Raw genomic sequence first — 18,287 nt, forward strand, 5'->3', positions numbered from 1 at the left:
CCAATTTTATGTTTTTGTATGTTTTGCTTACCTTCACGCAGTTTTCACTGACAGTTGAAGAAAAGAGATTTCTGACTAGAGTACACTGTAAAATTCAACAAAATCTAAGATGGAAAACTGAATATATATTAGTTTTAAAGCCTTTTTGAATTTCTTTCCTGAGCATTAGAATTTTGTGGTAATGGCCTTAAAGCTGTGAATGAACATTAAAGAACATCAAGGTGAAAAAAGCAAAACTTTGTATGAAATATTGATCTTCTGTCTAGACATACTTAATCTTTAAAGTTGGCTAATAAAACTGCTTCATATTCATTTATACTATTGAGGCTTTAGTACTTGAGGGGAGAAAATGACTTCTAATACATTTTTATGGTTGTACCTCAGTAGATGAACTTTTTAGCTTTGCGTGAAATAACCACTGTGCTGATGTGTGGATACGGGCTTCAGAGCATGAGACTTTAGTTTCTACAGTTAACTTGAAGTATTTAGAATTTCTTCCTGAGTGGAAGTATTTGCTTATCCATAGAGCTGTGGCAGCTATAAATTGACTATGGGAGTGTTGTTCTTTGTTTCTTTCAAAAACATTCACTGTTTAAAAGCCTTTTACTTATGGGAACAGATCGATACAGTTTAGCCCTTACTCAGGGTAAAAAATAATTTGGAAAGTTTTATTGGAGTAATGATTTTGATGATTCAAATACTTTGAAATGTATTTTCTGTTATTTTCCCAGTGTGATATTTTGCCTTTTCAAGTGAAATTTAGCTATTTGTGGTGAATTAACTGGCTAGTTATGAGGTTGATCCTAGAACTTCAACAGTGCTAGCCATGTGAAATCCGATAGTTTTGTACTTCTGTGTAAAACAAAACCTTAATTCTTCTGAGTTTCATATTTGCATTTTTTTTAGTCCTTTGCACAGCCTTTATTCTTTAAGACATCCCTAAAATTTTACTTTGCCTGTAAGTAAAGGGGCGTGTGTGTGTGTGGGGAAAAACCTCACTTGCTTTTTGCATAAAAGTTTTTTATTTTTTTAATAGTCTATACAGGACAGAACTTGTTTTTCAGATATTCTGCCCAACTTCTCATACTTGTATTTTTGCAGGAAACAAAGGCAGAGCAAGGTATGAGTGGGAGTAGACTTACAGGAGAAGAATCTTCACAGATGAGCATGGCAAACAGGTACCCAAGAAGTTACCTGTACCTGTAATGAGCACAAGTTACAGTTTAACTGTGAAAGGGAAATACCTCCTATATTTGAACAAAGAAATCCTGCATCGATTAAATATTTGGTGCAATGAAAAAACAAATTGAAGTGCAGATAGGAAGACATGGCAGGGTTGCAGACCTTGCAAGTGTGCTTTTTCTAGTATATGGTTTGGCTGGTAGTTCTGTCATACACATTACAGCCCTTTGACAGCAAACAATAATTGGAGCAGTTCTCTAAAACTATCTCTGGAGTTTTCAAGGAAAGATCATAGATGACCCCAGGTTGTTGTCAGTTCTGACTTCCTTTATGAATATTTATGGCCTGACAGTTTAATTGCTTCCTACGTATCTTAGGAGGTTCAAGGGTCTAACACTTTCCAGGATTCTTTTCACAGGCTATTGATAGGAAAATGGCATGGTTTTCTATTACTTCCTTCAGGGATTTCAGAAATCTGTTCCTTTGTGCTCCAAAGTAATTATACCGTATGACGAGATTCTCTGCCTCAGAAGGGCTTTGTAAGATGAGTCTTAACTTGCCCCCAAAACTTTGGGGGGATGAGCTAGCCAGGGACAGCTCTCCTACCTTACCTCTTTGATGACTGACTGTAAATCAGATCTGACTAAAGACAGCTCATGTGTGCTGCACTTAAAGCTGAAGAGGGCCATAGCATTCAGATTTAAATATGTTTTATTCTCATTAAGTTAAGCTGGGGGGTCACCTTTGTGAAACAAGAAGGCCGTAGTTGACATTCTTTCTGGAGATCAGTAGTTATACTCCAGGAGAGTGGGCTGTAAAAGGGATTCCCTGCACTGTAGGAGACTAGCTGTTGTCTTACTTGGCTCTGTTTTCTGAGTGTGTGAGATAAACAGAAGGAATTGGAAAGGCTGATTTCCCTTTTGTGGATAATAAGTGGCATTAAGGTCTGTTTCTCTTACACAGTTGTTTAAAGATAGGCTTTTAAGTGGGATTAGGATTTCAAGCAGACCAGATGCTGTAATTGGTGCTTGTTGTTTGTTTTAACTGATCTCAAAAATCTGTTGATAAGAATTTATTGCTTTCAAGCAGAAGAGTGCAAGTGGGATGTTGAGTAAAGCTTTCGAGATCTAATGTTACAAAGGATAATGAGTTTTTTATAAATATTGGTAGTCATGACACATGGTACCTTGATACTGGGTCAAGGCTTCCTGTCATCAAAGAGCATCCAGGTGTGATGGAAATAAAAGCCAAATAGCTGATTGTTTTGAAGATGATATTTGCAGGATCTGAAAGGATATTTTACCTTTTCTGGGTTATAGATAATTTGGAAAAACTTTCCCTCTGAAGAAAACTGACCTTAAAAAAAATCTGAAAAAAAAACAGCAGCAGAAAAATAAACATTTTTATGCTGATCTGTATTTGAACAGAATTCTCTAAAGGAGTTCAGTGGGGTGGCTTTTTTAAACATTTTCATCATCGTATCATGAGTAGGGTAATCCTGCAAATCCTGGAAAAGAATAATCCAGTGATCTAAAATTGCTCATTGAAAGAGGAGGAGAAGTTATTTTTTGCTAATAAAAGCAAAAGATAAGATAATTTTCATCACCTGGATTCTTTGATTAATTGCTAAATTTATTTTTAAAAAAAACAACAAAACAAAAAAGAAAACCAAATAAACCCTAGCATAACAATTCCCATTTTATTCCTCTGAGAACTGAGAGGTTTTAGTATTTTACATATATTTACCACCATGTGTTATGCTGACTCAAAAATCTCATTAATTTACATCTGTTAAAATTAAGTGGTGAAAAGTAGCATATAAACAAGCGAATGACTTAAAGAATCCAACTATGAATAATGGGGAGCAAGCATGAATGAAAATTCCACTCTCCATTGATATATTTTAAGCCATGATATGAATGACCTCCTGTGAGACGTTAGAAGCGGAGAATCAATAACTTATTTGGTGACTCACCGTTAATGCATTTTTAATGGTTACTGAGATACGTTTACTGACATGATAGCATCATTTTCTGTGTGTGCAATGTTCCAGAATAAAAGATGAATCTTCTTCGAGCGATGAAGACCCTAGAGCTGCCAAACAAAACCTTGGGTCATTACAAACCAACTCGAGTCATCTCTCATTATTGTCTGGAATCAGTTACAAAAAAACCCTTCGACTCACTTCTGACCAGCTTGTGAGTTAGTTTTACATCCTTGTCCTGAAATGTCATTTCTAATACAACAAGAACAAAACTGTTATTCAGGCTTGTAAGTTTTAATTAGTTTTTACTTCTTGCATCGAATACCATTTCTTACTATAGTTTCAAAACAATTTTTTCCTTTCTCTTTTCAGTGTTACACATGAATGTTGTTCCTTTCAGTCTGTGTGTGTGTGAACCCACAGGTCTCTTCCCTCCCCTGCCCCTCCTTTCCTTTCCCTTCCCCTCATTCATAGACAGACAGGCACAGTTTTACATAAATACAGTTCTTGGTTAGTAACTTCTGAAAGAGCTGCTTGTGAACCTACTATGAGGCCAGGCTATTAATTTCTCCTGAGCCAATTCTCTTCCTTTGTGGCAGAGGCATTTTGACTAATGGTGACAAAACTGTTACTGTTCTGTGTTCTGCACATTCCAAATTGATTTGGAAAAATGGTCTACTTTAGAAAAATGCTTTCTGTCGTCTTTCTTATCTACAGCCAATTAATTTTCAGAAGGAAACCTATACAAGAAGTACAGCATTATGCAGCCTATTGCTCACTGCCTGAATAGTTTGCAAGAAATGTAGATTTTTTCCCACGAGACAGATGGAATGTGTTTGTACTCTGTATCAGATAGAAAGTAAGCATTATACAAACATACTGATATTTGTCTTGCAGAAATTAGCAGAACCCAGTACTACTCTTAAGTTGGTTTCTTGATGAAACAGTGGGCAAGACTCATCGGTTGCCCATTGATTCTTCTGTATTCACACTTCTCCTTCACTTTTTAACTCATTGAACAATTGCAATGAAATATAACTAAGAACACTTAAAGTATGAAACTCTGCAGATTTTGTGAGAATGAATGAGCCCACAAAAATAATCAAATCAGTAATATTATGCCCAGTGAGTCACTAAGTGGAAGGGCAGCAGGGTAGGAAAGTTAAGGAAATTTGGTGGAGACTGAAGGGTAATAGTTCATATGGTAAGAAAGGTGGGTTATGATAGGCTAGAGATGTAGTGCCTTGGAACACAAATCCTCATGTAAGCACTCTGTCAGTTTCACTGTTCATGGCACTTCTTTTTACTCACACTTCTCCCACTGTATATATCTTTACCACAGTATGAAAAAAATCCCCATAGATTTGTATGAGAGCCGTTCAGGATATATATATATATATTTTTTTTCATATCCCTTACTGTGAAACAGAAATTATTTTTTGTTTCATTCTGCTCTCTAAAACAGTGCCTCATGTATATCACACAAAGCAAATCTCTGCTAACATTACCTAGAAAATAGCTTTGCTGAAAGCAATCAGGTTCACTGTGACCAAGGCAATGATCATCTATGGCTCTGTTTGCACTGTGTCCATTTCACATGCTCGGTTTGTTGATTATCTTGCTGATAATGTCTTGCAGAAAAGCTTAAAGCTCAAGAATGGCCCCAATGATGTGACCTTTAGTGTTACAACACAATATCAAGGCACTTGCCGCTGTGAAGGCACCATTTACCTATGGAATTGGGATGATAAAGTTATTATTTCTGACATTGATGGAACAATCACACGGTGAGTTCATGAACAGGGAGAGGCTTTGTCTGCTTCTGTCCTTTGGGCTAAAACAAAAAATAATTAATGGGGAATTTCAAGACAAGAAATTGTTATATTCCAGTATTTTATGGAGTCTGTGGATGTGTGTGTTTTTAACCTTGCTTTAAAATACTGCAAGAATCATTGTCTAGATTCATGATTTCATAAAGACATGTACTACATGCACTGATTATTTGTTACCTACTATTGTTTTATGATAGTATTTACTGTAGTATTGCAGGACCTTTCAATTTTTGCTGTGTCACATTTGTGAAGTACAATAGATTGATTTAAAAAGAAGAAACACCTGCATTCTGTTTTAAAAGGCATCACTGGGACATTCTAGTGAGGGGCATTTTTGTCTAGTAGACAAAGACTTAGATTTCTTTCAAAAGCAAATTTACCTATATATAATCAGTCTTGGATTTTTTTATTATTATTTTTTAATTTGGGATTAATTAAAATAATTTATTTGAACTTATTTTTTTTCCCTTTTTTTTTCCCTTGTGATTAATCAGTTTTAGGGCAAAATGCTTTTTTGGTGCCAACACATATTCACATATTAGTCCCCCTTCCTTTCTGTTTTCTTAAGTGCCAATGAACTGAATGGGATCTACTCTTGTCTCTATTATTGAGCTAACTGGACAGTAATTGAATCCCTTCACCATACAATACTATTGCAAATCCATCTTAAGCCACTGTCCAATCTCTCTCTCCTAAGATTGCAATTTCCCAACACTATCTACCTTATTGGTTGATTTGGTTTATTTAGAAAACACGCAATGTAAACCCCAAAAAGTATGCTTAATATCATCTTGGCTGCTCTGTAGGTCTGATTGATAGCCTGTGTTCTGTAACTTCCATGCAAGCTCGTTAGCTTATCCATATCCTGGGGCACAAGACTGATTAAAACAACATAGACATATCAGTCTGTCTTGAAAGAAGAGGGAATAAAATTATCCTTTTCTGATTTCAGTCAGTACCTTGCAGAAAGCCAAATTAATTAGGGGGACTTCTACTAGCCTGATCTGTTATTATTTAAAAACAGTAAGCTTGTTGTTGTTGTTGTTGTTGTTGTTGTTGTTTTTCCATTTCAATTACTTTTTTTTTTTAATTATTATTCAGATCAGATACTTTAGGTCATATTTTGCCTACTCTTGGCAAAGACTGGACACACCAAGGGATTGCAAAGTTGTACCATAAAGTGAGCCAGTGAGTATTCAGTAAATCTGTTCATACATCTGTGGTTTGCATGTGTTTATTCATTTGATTCATTTGCATTTAGAAATTCAAATCTCTCTAGACTGTTAACCTTGCAGTTTAAGAGAAATCTCATCTGAAGCAATGTGATACTATGATGCGTACACAGTATAAACATCTGCTATGCAATATCACAAAGCAGGCTTTTCTCTGGGTATCAAGAGCAAAAGCTCCCTGCCAATGAGTAGTGATTGCTCTCATAACCGTCCCAAACAGATGCAGTGCAGTTCCAAAAATTGAGTAATTTGAGTGAGATATATAGCTGCAGTACGGGGAACTTCTTGCAATATGGGAGTTGAAACACCATTAGCTTATAATATATTAATATACCTTCTCACCTCTCCTTGTTGACAAGATTGCAAAATGCATAAGAACTGTGTAACAGAGAATGGTCACTGTAAGTGGAGATCCTATTGCCAAACTTGACTTGCCTGGTAGTTAGGTGTCTAACCTAGGCTAATTGTGTGTTTTTTTTTTTTGCAGTGGTGAGTAGAGAGACATAGGTGTGTCTTCATCTGTCATGCAAAAAAGAAACCTAAAACATGTAGGATGAGTCAGCTTCGTTGAGTTTCTACTCTTTCCAGTGAGCAGAAAGGGAGTTAGAAAAACAGTGCAGGCTTGAGCTGTCTAAACAGTAGATTTCTAGTCAGTCAAGGGAAATCTCACCCTTAAAGCACGGCACAATGTCTTATCTTGAGTAGATGTAGTCCCTTTTCAGATACTCATTGCTTATATATACATTGCACTTGTCTAAATAGTGATGAGCTTTAAAGACAGTGATGGTAGTCTTTGTTCCTGGTTATAAAATTTATTTTTTTTATTTTTATTCCCTATGTATATATTTGCTGTTAATCCATTATTAAGTTGCAAATTTAACAGGAAGGAACAGTCTTAAAATATTTTTGTGTCATTAGTTAATTTTGTTAGTAGGTCATAAGTAGACATTGCTTAAAGTGTAATTTAAAGGCATTGAAAGTCAATGAGACCTGCTGTGAAGAGCCTGAGTGACTGGCTCTGACCTGGCAACTTCAGTGCAAGCTGCAATAGTAAAGCTCAGTAGCTGATATGCACTGGTGCCCATTGGTCCACAAGAATAAACGTCTTCTGTGCTACTGTGGGTGGTAAGACTTGGATTCATCATGCTCACTTGTTGCTCGTATGCTCCATGTACTCCAAGGAGAAAGATAGCTGAGATCTAATGATGTTTTGAAATAAATACTTTTCTTCATTGACTGTTGAAAAATGTTGGGTAGTAGCAGATGAGTGGAACTATTTCAGTTAACGGCATTAATACAGAGAGAATCCTAGTATGACCTAGAACAATAAGTTTTAAAAGCTTTGGGATATTTCCTCTAATGAATGTGAGTAGGAGAACCTGAGAGTATGGCCAGTTTTGTCAATAGCAATTGAGAAAAAAGGAAGTTAGGAGAAAAATTAAATGATGTCTAAATGGGGTCAGATGAAATATCTGTTATGTTCTGGTATCTGTTCATATATATGTTCATGAATTCAGATTTTTAGCTTCAGCAAAAAGGTTTAGTAATTGTTGTCTGTTCAAGTTGATAATTCTACTTTATGCAGGAAAAAAAATATATTATTGCATTAAATTCAGCTTTTCTTATATATTCAACCTACCATGATTGTTTGAAGAGCCTCTGGTACACATCCCCACTGTCCTCGTAGTTAATCTGATTTGTTCTGTGCACTAGGGTTATGGTAAGGCTTGTTTATTGCTTCTCATTTTACATGGGTGATGAATTATAAATAATGGATGACGGAATCTAAATTATGCCAGAGACACTGGTCAATGCTTTTATTCTGTATAGGCATACAACATTAGAGAAAAGACAGGGCAGCCTGTGAATTCATGTGCTGAACAGCATTTGGTTTCTGCATGTAACTTCTGCATTACCTTTGGTGAAAACGTTAATTATTATTTTTTTAATTGCACTTGTTATTTCTTTGCCTGCCAGCACTGTCTATTGTTAGGGCTTTGGTGATCAAAAGCATTAGGGAAAAATGGATTCGAGTCATGTTGCTTTTCAAATTACTGAGTTAATTATGTTGCAGCTAGATATTACAGCTGAACACTACAGAAATGTTCAATAGTTAGATTTAATGACCATGCATGCACTGAATACAGTATTTATTTCACAAAATAGTTTCTTTGTGTAGGACTTGCAAAAGAAAATGCTATTAAGTTGAACTATGTCTGTTAAGTTGCACTAATGTAATTGGATTCTGTTCCATCACAACAGAACCAAGGGTAGCCAGTGACTTTGTCTGAAACTTATTTCAGTGTCAAGACAAGTGTCAAGATTGCTTCTCACACTGTGGTTTGCAGTTTTAATCTGCTTAGAGTTGAAATTGGATGTTGCTGCTGCACACATGCATGCAGACCAGTCTTTTCTTCCCATATGTTCTTCACCCCTCTCCCCAAATACCTCTCCAAAGGGGCCCAAAAGGCAGGAGTGTAGCATTGTTAATTTAGCAAAGTTTAATATGCTGTTGTCCGCTTTATTCCAAGTGTTTTCCTCTTGGCAGATATCATTTCAGTTAATTCTAAGGACTATGGTTTTATTGTGCAGGGCTGGATAGTAAACTGTATGAAGCCACGAGAAGACCAGGGATAAATGAAACCTTTCTGGTGTAAATCATAAACTGTAGTAGAGCCAGACAGATTTTAGTTATCCAGCATTCTGAAATAAATGTTTTTATTCATTTTAAATAAGTGTAGGTTAAACATAAGTCTGTTTTAACTGTTATGACTGATTTGTGCAAAAATAAACTCACATTTATTAATTAAATTATTAATTAAATTATTAATGTCAAAACATCTGCTTTATTTTTTTTTTTACAGTAATTTCTTCTTTCATTTCTGTTCACAGAAATGGATATAAATTTTTGTATTGCTCAGCACGTGCTATTGGAATGGCGGACATGACCAGAGGATACTTGCACTGGGTCAATGAACGAGGAACTGTGCTGCCTCAAGGGCCAGTGCTGCTGAGTCCAAGCAGCTTATTCTCAGCTTTGCACAGGTACCGCAATATCACCTTTATGCTGAAAGAAACTTTGAGGCAGAATTCTCAGAGGTTTTTTTTTCTTTTCTTTTTTTTTCTTTTCTATTCTATGGGAGCACTTGAAATCATTCATAATGACTTTTCTTGTATACTGGTACAAAATTTAATTAAGAAGAAATTCTGTTAAAGAATGACCAAGATCCAATAGTCACATTGCTTAGTTTCTCTCTTAAACACGCCTCAATATACATCTGTGTTCACTGTTTACCCAAAGTTTTTTTGTGTGTATTAGTGGGTTTAGAAGAAATTAATGTGAAAATTAATATTTTATAGTCCTGACTGCATTGTGATATTCTGTGTAGATAACGTTGTCCTTTCTAGGTGTTGATTTGTAATAAGTGAATTGTAATAGCACAGATCATGAATATTGTACCTTCTTCCTAATTCAGTGAGGCATGCCAAGTGATTACTGAAAATATTTTAAGACGTTAAAAGCTGCTGTGACAGGATTTCATTAGAATTTTTAATCGTAGGTTGTTCAGATGCTCTTCTGATTGAGTGACATGCAGGCTGTCTTACCAGTCATGTTCTAAATATAAGAGAATGTAGAGGCATATGGTGTTCTTAGACTGATTAAATAATAGATGGAGTGAAAGGGTAGCTACTGTCATCTTATGTCTTCAATATCTAGCAATATATTAGAAGTGATACTCCTTTTGATACGTTCATTAGACTAAAGAATGCCTATCTTTCAGTATCCACTGCCTTAACTCCTGTTTTGTGTGGGCAAGAAATGACTTCATTGTTATTCATCAATTTATTAAACGTGGCTTTAAAGGCTCTGAGATCAGGTTTATATTGGACTGGGGGAAGATGGTTGTCTTCGTCTTTTGCACATCCTCAACTTTAATTTATATGTGGAGTTGCTATTCTGAAGGGCTGTATTATACTGCTTTGAAGCTTCTGTGCTACTTGCATCTTCGTTGGCATATGTGTTGGTGCTAGAATGTGGGATTCTGAGCTTCTTCAGCGCTTTTGTGTCATGCTGGTGTCTTCCTCTGTTATGGGAACCCCAGACTTTGCCACCTGTTCAGCATCCTTGCCAAGAGAAGCTGTTGTGAAAGGGCTCTTGCCCAGAGATGAGACAACTCCACTATTCATTAATGAATTCTGTATTCAGTAAGGAGCAACTGAAGAGAAATTGAAGATCTCTTTATTCCTTAACTTCTGCTAATTAGCAGTGACGGATGACCTTGACTGTAGAAGGATCTTAACAGGCTGAGGTCCTTTCAGCACATATGTTAATTGTAATTCTTTAATTCAAAAGAACGAAAAAAAAAGGGTGAAAAAAAAAGCCACACAATGAAAGCTAATATAATCTATGAATCATTCTGCAGTTCTCATGAAATGGTTTACTTAATAACAATTTATGTCTTAAGATTTTATTTAGCCACTGCTCCCTGTAATCAACCATTTTTGCTCAGTAACCGTCTTTATCACTTAGGCTTCAATAGAAGTCCTCTTGTTTCAGAGGATTTATTTACTGTGCCCATTATGTAAGCTTGGAAATGCTATTTTGTCTTCATGGGCATTGTGATTTCCAAATGAAGATTTATTGGAGAAGGGTGGGGGCTCTGTAGGAGTATCCAGCGAGGTAAAAATGTTGGATAAAGAATGTAAAATGGTTTATGCTATATTTCATGTGTGCTTATTCAGGTTCTGTGTCCTCTCACCTTTTAATTTTATTTTATTTTTATGTAATTTCAGGGAAGTGATAGAAAAGAAGCCAGAAAAATTCAAAGTTCAGTGTCTGACAGACATAAAAAATTTGTTTTATCCTAACACAGAACCCTTTTATGCTGCTTTTGGAAACAGACCTGCTGTAAGTAATAGCTGAAATTTATGTCTTTTACAGAGAACAGAAAGGTTGCTGTTATTTCACGATTCTGTTACATTGGAACCTAGAAGCTTTAGATGGGACTTAAGAATATTTTATTAGGTCTTGTACAAAGGATAATATAAAGGTTCTTCCAGAAAGATCTCACCGTGTAGGATGCAGAGGTAGAAGAGAAACAAAGTAACTACATTACATCTGCATAAGTTAGCATAATAAGAAATACTGATTTGAAATCCTAACTACGTAAAAAATCTTTAAGCTTGTGTGAAAACACTGATCCCATTTCACTGATCGCATTTTATCCCATGCTGATACAGTGCTGATGAGTTACCTGTGGACAGATGCAAAATCCTTCAGATGAATATCAGTGGGACTTGAAACCCTAAGTACATTCAGAAGGATTTGGATGTCCCACTAAAAGTGAACATTCGACTTTGAATTCCTTGACACTGAGAGGGAAAGTGAGGTCTCCCTCACCCATTTGAAGACTATAAAATTCGGCTATAGGCTTTTCTTACTGTTGTTTAGGCCCAAAGGACATATACTTGTATGTGTTCACAAAAGGCAAGAGTCTCAGACATCCTAAGACATGAACCTGAGGAACATGGAATAGATCCCAGCTGTAGCTGCTTGGAACTGTAAGACTTTAGACATGTCCACTGGCAAAAACATTGATAGCCTGAGGAAATCACAAGTATAAATATGGACACTAGCTATTGCCAGTGTGAAAGTGAACATTTGGAGACTGAGCATTTTTAGATGCCTAAATGTTGGACAGAAGTGCCTGGCAAGATATTTTGGCTCTGAAACTGGATGTTGTAGCTACATTTGGGAGAAATCAGCATGTCTTTCTGTTGGAATTTGTTTCTACAATTATCTCACATTTTTCTTGGAGTTGTTGATATTTATGAGCAGCGACAACTTTTTCAGCTTCATCTTTTAGCAAGTTACATATTTTAAAACCATTATCAGTGAGGACAGGAGGACATTGCTGTCCAATTGCTCTATCTAAACAGCTTAATTTTGACTATCAAGATAACTTTAGACATGGTTTTGAAATAACTTTTTAGCTACTTCTGTGTTTTTTATTATGGATAAAGCCTACCTCTAGTTTCATTTTTGTTGTTGAACGTCAGGGAAATAAAACCATTATTTTCATACTCCTTTGATTGCTGTCGGAGTGCAGCCTTCAGATGTAAAATATGCTACTGCCCTTGTGAACATCGGGATGATAGCTTTCTCAATTTTCTGTGCTGCTTTTTGTTTATTTTGCTTTTGCTTTTCGTTTTTCTCCCCTCAAAATTAAGTGAAATTTGCACCTGTACAACATAAAAATTAAAATAATGTTCATATCTTCATTAACCTTTCAGTCTTTTAGCACTTGAATTTTTAAAACTATACCCAGTGATTTACATTAGTAAACTGGAAGCTTGGTGTCATCTTTTGGGCTTATTTTTATCATTGCTTTTGTCAAAGTTTTTTTCCAGACCAGAATAGAACTTGTTTGTTGCTTGCCTTAACAATTTGAATTTCTTAAAAGGTATTCCCAACCATTACTTCTAGTTGAACGCCATAAAATAATTCCCAGAGTTGTATCTGCATTACAACCTGGGGCTCGCTGCTGCAGTTACAGTGTTTATACCTTACTTTCCCCTCTCTTTCCCTTTCATCGATACATGGTCAATATATGGACATTGCACAAATCCAAACTCAGCAGCTAAGAGATATTTCCAGGGGTTTTAATGTAAGCAGAGTGTTTATAACTTCTCTTTGTAACCTTGTCCTTACAAACTAATCACTGTTTTCTATCAGTTATGTTTTAACCCCAGTACGTTATTGCAAGATACTCAGTACAATACACTCAGGAAATGAAATATTAATCTGAAAAATGAAAGCGCAAATACTTTTACACCCAAATAACATTACTTTTTTATATTTAATTTTATTTTTGTGTCAAGGGAAGTAACTGGAGAAAAAAGCAAAACAAAACATGATTTTGATCAATAGTTTAATTTACAGTGACAAACTCCACACCTGCAAATTATCTGTTTCATGAACCTTTCATTAGTCTGAGTTCAAGTTTTCAACATATTTCAGGTTGTTTTCAACATACTTCAATATGCTTTCAACATATTTCAGGTTGAGAAATTCCGAGAATTTCAGGTGCACAATAACTAGGTAAATTTAGTACCAATACTGTGTAAATACGTTCTTCTGTGTAATAGATTTCAGCAAGAAGAGACGTGACTGTGCAAAGGTAGAATCATAATTCTTTTTTTTTTTTTCCTTTCTATTTAGGATGTTTATTCATACAAACAAGTGGGGGTTTCTTTAAACCGAATATTTACAGTTAACCCCAAAGGAGAACTTATACAAGAGCATGCAAAGACAAACATCTCATCGTAAGTAATCTTATCCCTAACACCTTACAGGCTAAATAATTTCCTTTTATAACTTATGACTTAAAGAGCCTAAAGATGGATTTGATTTTACTAATGAAAGATTCCTTAGAATATTCCATACAAAATACAAAACATGTAAAATAAAATACAGACTTTATACTTTCCTTCAGTTAAACTGATAAAGACATTATTTAGTATTTAGTTCAATATAGTCCATTTACTTTATTCATGTAGAAGAATTATAAGTGTGCATTTAGTCTGTATAGAAATTAGATTAACTAGTTTCCTGAAGCCATCTGCCTTTTCAAAATTTCCATTTCCTGGAGCTTCTGTCTAGAAGAGCCAGGAACAAATTTGAAGTCAGGGCTGAGGGCTTCCATCAAGATTCTTAGGCACTGTAGCGCCACATAATGAAGGGAGACAGCTTTTAGTGATGTTAAGACTGCACTTAATGGAAAGGGTGCCAAGGGGAGTGTATAAAATATGAATTATCAGTTGAGCAGGGAGCTGCTCAAACCAAACTGGACAGCAGTGGAGAAACAAAATGTGGGGCTTGAATATTTTATCAGGTGATTTGGGAATTCTTTGGAATTGGCATCTGTTTCTTTCTAGGTAAGTCCCTTTGCTTAGAATGAACAGATTTCTTATCTGAACTGTGAATGCTACCTTGGAACCTAGGCACCAAAATTGAATTGAATTTTATTATTTCAAGGATTATAACTTGTTCATGTAAGAGTAGCCATGCCTTGGGGACTGGGGACTTATTTAAAAAAAAAAAATCAAAGTAAGATATCTTCTTACTTATTTTTCAGCTATGTCAGACTATGTGAAGTGGTAGATCACATTTTCCCTTTGTTGAAAAGAAGCCATTCTTCAGACTTTCCTTGTTCTGATACCTACAGTCAGTTCACCTACTGGAGAGAACCTCTACCACCTTTTGAAACTCAGGATGTACATCCAGCCTCATCTTAACTGCATCTCCGAACTGTCAGCCTCAGATCAAAGAACAAGTTAGCTTGTATTGCAAGGACTTCACTTGGCTTTTGCTGTTGACAGTTCAGCTGGAATCTGTGATGTGAGCATTGTATTCCTTTGCTGTGAGCAAACTTAGAAATGCTTCTTCATACTTAGTCACGTTTCCAGATGACAAGAGTGAGTCGTACTAGGAATGGGAATTACATTCCTAATGTTCCTTCATCCAGCAACTCAAATCGTGCCATACAGTTAACATTGCTTAAAGTCAAATAAAAGTGCAGTGATGACAGAGTTGCAGTTAAACATGTCATAAGGTCACAAAGTGGTTCTGTATATTTCTTGCATTACTGAAGTTGTCTTTCATCTCATCAGTATCATCAGAAACCCTTGCAAGTTAGGGAGCTGAAGGTGCTCACAATTCCTCACAAGATTTTTTGATACATGTTGCAGCCCATATGTCAAAATTCCATCCTCTGAAAGAGCGAATGACTGAGTAGGGTGGTTGGACCAGGTGACCTCCAGTGGTGCCTTCCAAGCTTAACTATTCTGTGATTCCTCTTTCCTCCTTGATTGACCATCTGATGTTTGTTTAATGGTTCATTACTGGTCTAGGTCCTCAGCTGTTGTAAATTGGTGTACCCATCAAAGACGATGGAGTGTGTTGATTTATTTCAACCTGTTGTTTTGACCTGCTAATGCTTTTTTTGTGTGTTTGGAAATAAATGATGTGCAATGTAAATGGGAAGTAAATGAAGTGAGATGGACAGATTCTGCCAGTCTTCTTCAAGTTGAGGAGTACCATGTTTCAGAACACCTATTTGGGTTAAGATACACGTGAAAGTGTAAGATGCAGGCTACTGTGCATAGTGCCCATCTTATTGAAGTCAGTGGTTTGACTCTGGTGATTTTTCAGTAAAAACATCTTACTAAGCAGATATGCTGAGTTTCAATATCATTGCTGAGCCGAGAAAACTGAAGATTTAGTCAAAATGGAATAGTTTTATTTAAAATGTTATTTTTGGCTTAAGTGTGAACTTAGATGCTGGTGAATGATGCATCTTAGGTTTTTACTGAATGGATTTTTTTGTTTGTTGTTGTATCATAAAGAATGGATGCTTTTAGTGCGATTTACTGTGCTCGAAGAAAACAAAATCTTCTCTTTCATCTTTTTTTTTCTCCCTCTCATGTGTTCAGGCACAAGCTGTGGATACTGTTTTTGCTACTTGCTCTCAACTGCCTTAAGATTTAACTGTGCATCGTAGAAGCAATACTGCAGATCAGTTGATAATATTTTCCAAATGATCTGCCTTCACAATGTGGTACTTTTAAATGTATGCATCAGATGACCATATGCCAAATAATCGTTAATGAGCTGGTAGCTAAGAAGGTGATTTTTCCCCTCATTTTAAAATGTGTTTAAAAGTTGAATTGTTCTCTGAAACATTGAAAATGGCATCATGGAATTCCATGTATTGGAATATGTATTTCAGTATGGCTAAAACAGTGGTTCGTAAGCTGTGATCTCTGCCAACTTGTGATCTGCAAGGCTATGATACATGTTTTGCAGCTGCTTTGCAGTGTTTTCAGTTAAGAGTTTAATAATAGGAAGGCAGAGTGGTACAGGAAAAAACTTTAAGATGTGATTGTGGTTGGTTAGCACCCAAAGGTTTGGGAACAGCTGCTCTGCATCACATTTATTCTGTCTCAACAAATTCTGATTTTGCATCTCAAAAGAGTGATAACAACATAGGTGGGATGGTAATTCTGTAATAGGGATTTTTAACTTCTTGTGCTGCAGACTTTATCTGAGATGTCAGGGGGCCAATTTATGATTTCCCTGTGCCTTCAATAGTAATTAATAAGTGCAATCCTCTACACAACTGCAATGTACATAGCTGCAGTGTGCAGCGGTGAGCCCTTCCTAAGTCTTCCTTTTCACATGAACGTTGCTGGTTCAGGCAAGGTACACGTCTGTTTCGGAGATACCGGAATTAGTAGACAAACACAAAGAGGAAGAAATGTTTAAAGAAAATACAAATATCTTTTTACTGTCAGAAAATCTGTACCACATCTCTTAAATCTGTCAGACAATCAGTGAGGATCTCAGGTTGCCAAACCGAGATGGTTGTTGCATCTCTGAATATAGCCACACTTTAAGTACCCATTTATACTTGTCGCTAATTATTGAATTAATGGATTAATGTACCACCTGAATCCTGTGTGATTCAGTTTTTGTAAAGGTCTGCTTCAGTCCATTATGCAAATTAAAACCAAATCAGCCCTTCTCTTCAGTTAGAGGCCATCAGGTTTTTTTATTCTTCACAGTAGTTGAGATTAGCTTTCCTAAGGTATTGCATGCAGTAGCTTCCACCAGGAAAAGAAAGGTCCAAGAGAGTTCTTCACAATTAAAGCCTAAAGCCTGTGTGTATTTATTTATGACTTAATAAATAGCCTGTCCAGGGCTGTTACTGCCATTAGTATTTCAACCCAAATGATAGTGTGAATGAGTGGTCATTTTAATTCCATCAGATTTGTGAGAGCAGTGCCACGCTGGTGCAGGTAGCCCTGAGATGCTGTGAAATCCCAATCCTGGAGTTTGCCAAGACTCGGTTAAACAGAGCTGTGGCTGACTTGGCTCTCATGTTGTCTGTTATCTGTGAAAGCATGAAGTTGGACTAGCTGACCTCCAGGGGTCCCTTCTGACCAACATTGCTATGGTTGTGAAGTTAACACCGTACTTCTGACACACAGTATAACCCTTTGTATCTGAAAGCTTAAATATAGCCGGAAAGTGAAACAGATGTGTGTTTATATAACTCATGTTTATCAAACCTGATCACAGAAAAGACAGTTAAGAAAATCCAATACTAGAAACATTGCCGTACTTTTAAAGGGAGTTTAAGATATTTTGTTTTGGTAGCTGAGCAGTTTTATGCATAATATTTAAACTGCTGTGGTAATTCCTAACGAAGAAAAAAAGGATGGTTTAACAAATTCCTACTCTTTCTGTGAAAGAAAAAACTTTCTCAACTTTCCTTTCAGTGTAATGCTGGTTTCTGTTACAGAAAGAATATCTGGCTAGCATAAATACGCAGAGACATTAAATCACTGTATTTTCTATTTATACGGTACACATAAACGAGAATGTGCTGCAGCGAGGAGTGACTGATGTTTATTTTCATGAAGCTGATGACCATACCCCTCCAGCTGTGTCATGTGAGGGACAGAATACCATGACTGTTGCACTATTTCTGTTACAGATAAAATGTTACTGATGTAAAATAGGGAGGGAGGAGAAAGAGTATTGGGTATTTTTATTTGTAGATACGGATTATTATTTCAAAGACTATGTATATACAGTATTTACTCTGTATATGTATGTGCTATCAGAATGATGAAAATCATTTTAACACCTCATTTTGATCCGCTGAATGCAACGACAATAGAACTATATATTGTAATAAAGGAAAATGTAAATTTCTGCTGACTTTTCTATTTTTCTGTATGCTTTGATTTCAGCAGAGTGCTTTTTCGTAACCGTTGGAGCTCTGAAGTGTGGAATTTGTACATCTCCTCTCAGTTGCCTCTCTCTTCTTGGGGGCTATCTAGTGTAACTTCCAGCACTTGTGAAATTTTTGCTGTTTGGTTACGGAGTGTTTGATCCAGAGCCTTTTCACATGGAAGAGGTCAGAGAGGCAGCGCCAGGTTTGAGGCTCTCACTGTGCTAGGGTTTGGGGACAGCACCTGGGAGCCAAG

The 18,287-nt window shown here is 36.2% G+C and overlaps 1 protein-coding gene across 9 annotated transcripts in view; it reads left to right on the forward strand.

Annotated features, from left to right (window-relative positions):
* LPIN1 (lipin 1) overlaps positions 1-18,012 on the forward strand; it is a 76,024-nt gene extending 58,012 nt beyond the window's left edge. For all 9 annotated transcript variants that reach the window (XM_035320768.1, XM_035320770.1, XM_035320771.1 and 6 more), the window contains 8 exons: positions 1,102-1,178; positions 3,236-3,380; positions 4,805-4,953; positions 6,100-6,186; positions 9,123-9,275; positions 11,025-11,139; positions 13,453-13,556; positions 14,369-18,012. In XM_035320768.1, the coding sequence (XP_035176659.1) occupies positions 1,102-1,178; positions 3,236-3,380; positions 4,805-4,953; positions 6,100-6,186; positions 9,123-9,275; positions 11,025-11,139; positions 13,453-13,556; positions 14,369-14,528 (990 nt within the window). In that variant the 3' untranslated portion in view covers positions 14,529-18,012. The remainder of the gene's footprint in view (positions 1-1,101; positions 1,179-3,235; positions 3,381-4,804; positions 4,954-6,099; positions 6,187-9,122; positions 9,276-11,024; positions 11,140-13,452; positions 13,557-14,368) is intronic.
* Positions 18,013-18,287: the final 275 nt, after the last annotated feature.

This window comes from Oxyura jamaicensis, chromosome 3, assembly GCF_011077185.1.
Source record: "Oxyura jamaicensis isolate SHBP4307 breed ruddy duck chromosome 3, BPBGC_Ojam_1.0, whole genome shotgun sequence".
In the NCBI taxonomy this organism is placed as follows: Eukaryota; Metazoa; Chordata; class Aves; order Anseriformes; family Anatidae; genus Oxyura; species Oxyura jamaicensis.